The sequence below is a fragment of the Triticum aestivum genome, chromosome 7B (assembly GCF_018294505.1).
Source record: "Triticum aestivum cultivar Chinese Spring chromosome 7B, IWGSC CS RefSeq v2.1, whole genome shotgun sequence".
In the NCBI taxonomy this organism is placed as follows: domain Eukaryota; kingdom Viridiplantae; phylum Streptophyta; class Magnoliopsida; order Poales; family Poaceae; genus Triticum; species Triticum aestivum.
Window position 1 is genome coordinate 234,101,737 of NC_057813.1, and position 2,929 is coordinate 234,104,665.

At 42.4% G+C, this 2,929-nt stretch overlaps 1 protein-coding gene across 1 annotated transcript; it reads left to right on the plus strand.

The window, feature by feature from the left end:
- Window positions 1–788: 788 nt before the first annotated feature.
- On the plus strand, window positions 789–2,685 carry LOC123157251 (uncharacterized; the record flags this gene model as incomplete). Its single annotated transcript, XM_044575510.1, is given in 5 exon segments — window positions 789–1,015; window positions 1,413–1,594; window positions 1,673–1,865; window positions 2,101–2,249; window positions 2,327–2,685. Coding segments are annotated over 4 exon segments (450 nt in total). The 3' UTR covers window positions 2,375–2,685.
- Between the last annotated feature and the right edge of the window lie 244 nt (window positions 2,686–2,929).

The following is a 2,929-nucleotide window of genomic DNA, read 5'->3' on the forward strand; positions in this document are numbered from 1 at the left end:
AACCCTTAGCTCGTCGTTGATGGGAAGACGACGCAAAAGCAAACGCGGCGGCGTCGTGCAGAATCCCAGGACACATGAGGAGGATCGCTCAGTCGCGTTGGCGGCGGCAGAGGCGGCGGCGGATGAGGCCCGTTCTGCGGCGGACTTGTGCCCCTACTGCCGAACCTGCCGGTCTCGCGTTGGGCCTGGCGGCGGCGGCCCCTGCCCCTGTTCCGACACCACCTCCGCCCAACCGTCTGCCCCCTCGCGCGGTAGCGCCGTCCCCGCCCAACCGTATGTCCCCCCAACCCGTATGCCCGCTATCTTTCGTTTTATGTTTATCATCTAATCAGCAGAAAGGGCGTGGATAGAAATCTAGTTTATCTTTTTTTTTTTGCGAATCAGAATTCTAGTTTATCGTTTGCCTAGCTAGGGAGGTGGATCTAATCTACTTTTTCTGATGGTTGCAATAACAAATTATCAACTTGTACACAAATCAGCAAAAATTAAATATCGTTTCTTCTGTCCATAGCACGGTGATGATGATGACACAAATTGTTCACTCAGCTATTATGCCATTCTGAATCGCTATTACTTCTACTCACAAGAATGCTGCTCTTGCAATGTTCTGCCCTCCGTGGCTCTGTTTTTCTTAGTCTTCTTTATATAAAACAGAAGAAGAAACTTCTACTCATCGATTTACTTAATTCAGGTGCCAGGATCATGTGGCCGAGCCTCCATCCGCACGGGCTCAGCCGCAACCGTCTGTCTCGTACTTGAGCATCTTGCTCGGCACTACAACACTCAAGGACACTGCCACTTCCTCATCCTCCCCACAGGCTGTAGCTGAGACCCCGCCACCCAAGCCAACCATTTATGTCAACGACCCTCCTGATTGGTACTTCAGTATTTACATCAGGATCGATCGTTCAGGATCTTTCCACACATATCCTCATCTTGGTGGACCATTCAAGAGCTTGCAGGAAGTTGAAAAGGCTATTGAGAGCTATCTTCATGACAAGCGGCATAAAACACTGTATGGTTTCTCAATTTCTTCCTGTTTGCACACTTTTATCTGCACTTGATTATTTTCCCTGAGATAAGACCATATAAGAGCTATCAAGTTGATCACAGAAATGCTACCCTATATTTGGTCTTCTCTTCAAGTTCCTGTTGTGGAATACTTAAATTAACTCAACAGTTTGAACTAGAGCATAATTTGCAAGTATAGCTCAAAATTAAGAAAGTACATATTCGAGCTGCCGCATCTGAATTGTATCTTGTACAATTAGTTAAATTTTAGCTTGGGACGCCCATCTAGCGTTTCTTCATTTGTTACAAAACACTGGTGATTAGGATCTGAAAATGAAGATTCGCATCTTTTTACAATAACAAGTAAATATTTTTTCCAGAACCTAATGATACACTTGTAGGTGGAACGAGCAAGCTGGGGATTCTGGCATGGACATGGTTATAAAAAAAGGCTCTTTACTGGCCTGATGGCAGAACAAGGAAATGTTCAGATAAGGAAGTAGTGGATCATACCCGTGAGCAAATGAGTTTAATGCTTCAAGCTTTACTGGACAAGTATAATGAGGATCACAATCTTGTTGGGGTATCTCTCTCTCGCTCTCGCATCGTTATGTCATGTTTCCTTAAATGTAACGATTGCTGATCCACCCCATTCTTTTAGGATCTTGCGTACGAATTCAAGGATTTTTTGCACTATCAATCAATTTGTGAAGACTATAAGTGGTTCAAGCATTTCAATTTCACTACAAAGACTAAAGACGGAATTGAGGATCTTTTCTTTGCTGAAGTGATAGAGGGAACTGATGATGAATTAGTGGCCAACTGTTTCTGCAAGATTGAATCCAATGAAAATGGTAAGTATCGATAGAGGCTAGAAAGACTGGGCTATTCACTAGAAGGTTGCATATGGATCTTGTCTTTCTATCTGTTCGACTACAGGCAAAATTGTGCATCTGTCCTTTTCCACTCTTGTTTTAATTCAGAAAGCAAATTCATTGTTGTCTTAACTTGCATCTTGAGAAGTTTTACCCTCACCCTATGATATGATGGAGGTATGACAGTTGTCTGTTTTGATCTTTTTTAATGAAGGCCACTGCTATGGTTGCATAAATCATGGATTTATTGATATGAAGCACCCCAACAAGGCTGATGCATACGCTGGTGGTCACTTGAACGTATATTTGCCATTTGGTGGGTGTAGAAGACGTCCTAACACGTGGACAGGCTCTAAGGAAGATGTACAAACTAAAACTTTGATCATACTAAAACTGGTTGTCACTTGGATGTCGTCTTATTATCTTTCTATTTATTACAGGTGGCAGCTGAGGAAGCTAGGCTGAGATACATCTACTGTATACGATGATTAGAAGTTATTTATCATATTTTTATCGTGCTAGTTGTTGGAGTTGTGGTGGAAGTAAGCAACCATTTTTATTGTTTGTGGTGTGTATTATCGTGTTAGTTGTTGGAGTTGTGTTATGTTTACTTGGCACAGCTCAGTGCTCCTTGTTGCTACCCTCACTCTTGTAGAAGTTATTTATCAAGTACTCCCTCTGTCCCAAAATAAGTGTCTCAACTTTGTACTAGCTCTAGTACAAATTTGTACTAATAAGCTCAAGACACTTATTTTAGGACGGAGGGAGTATGAATTATGGCATCTGGTTATTATCCTTTTGTTGTTCCGTGCTGCAGTTGTTACCTCGCTCTATGAGACATACTAGAGTGACCATCGTCAAGATAACATTTTGCTTTCTGTTCCTTGTATGCAATCTCCATTGTTTGCTCTCCTTTCTAACAAGTGTCACCATGAGTTTCACGGCAAAGAACGAGTAGCGAGCTGCGCTAAAACTACATGGATCATAACTTGATAGATGACAAGCATCAAACAGGCAAGATCGGATCACTGGCAGTAATATTA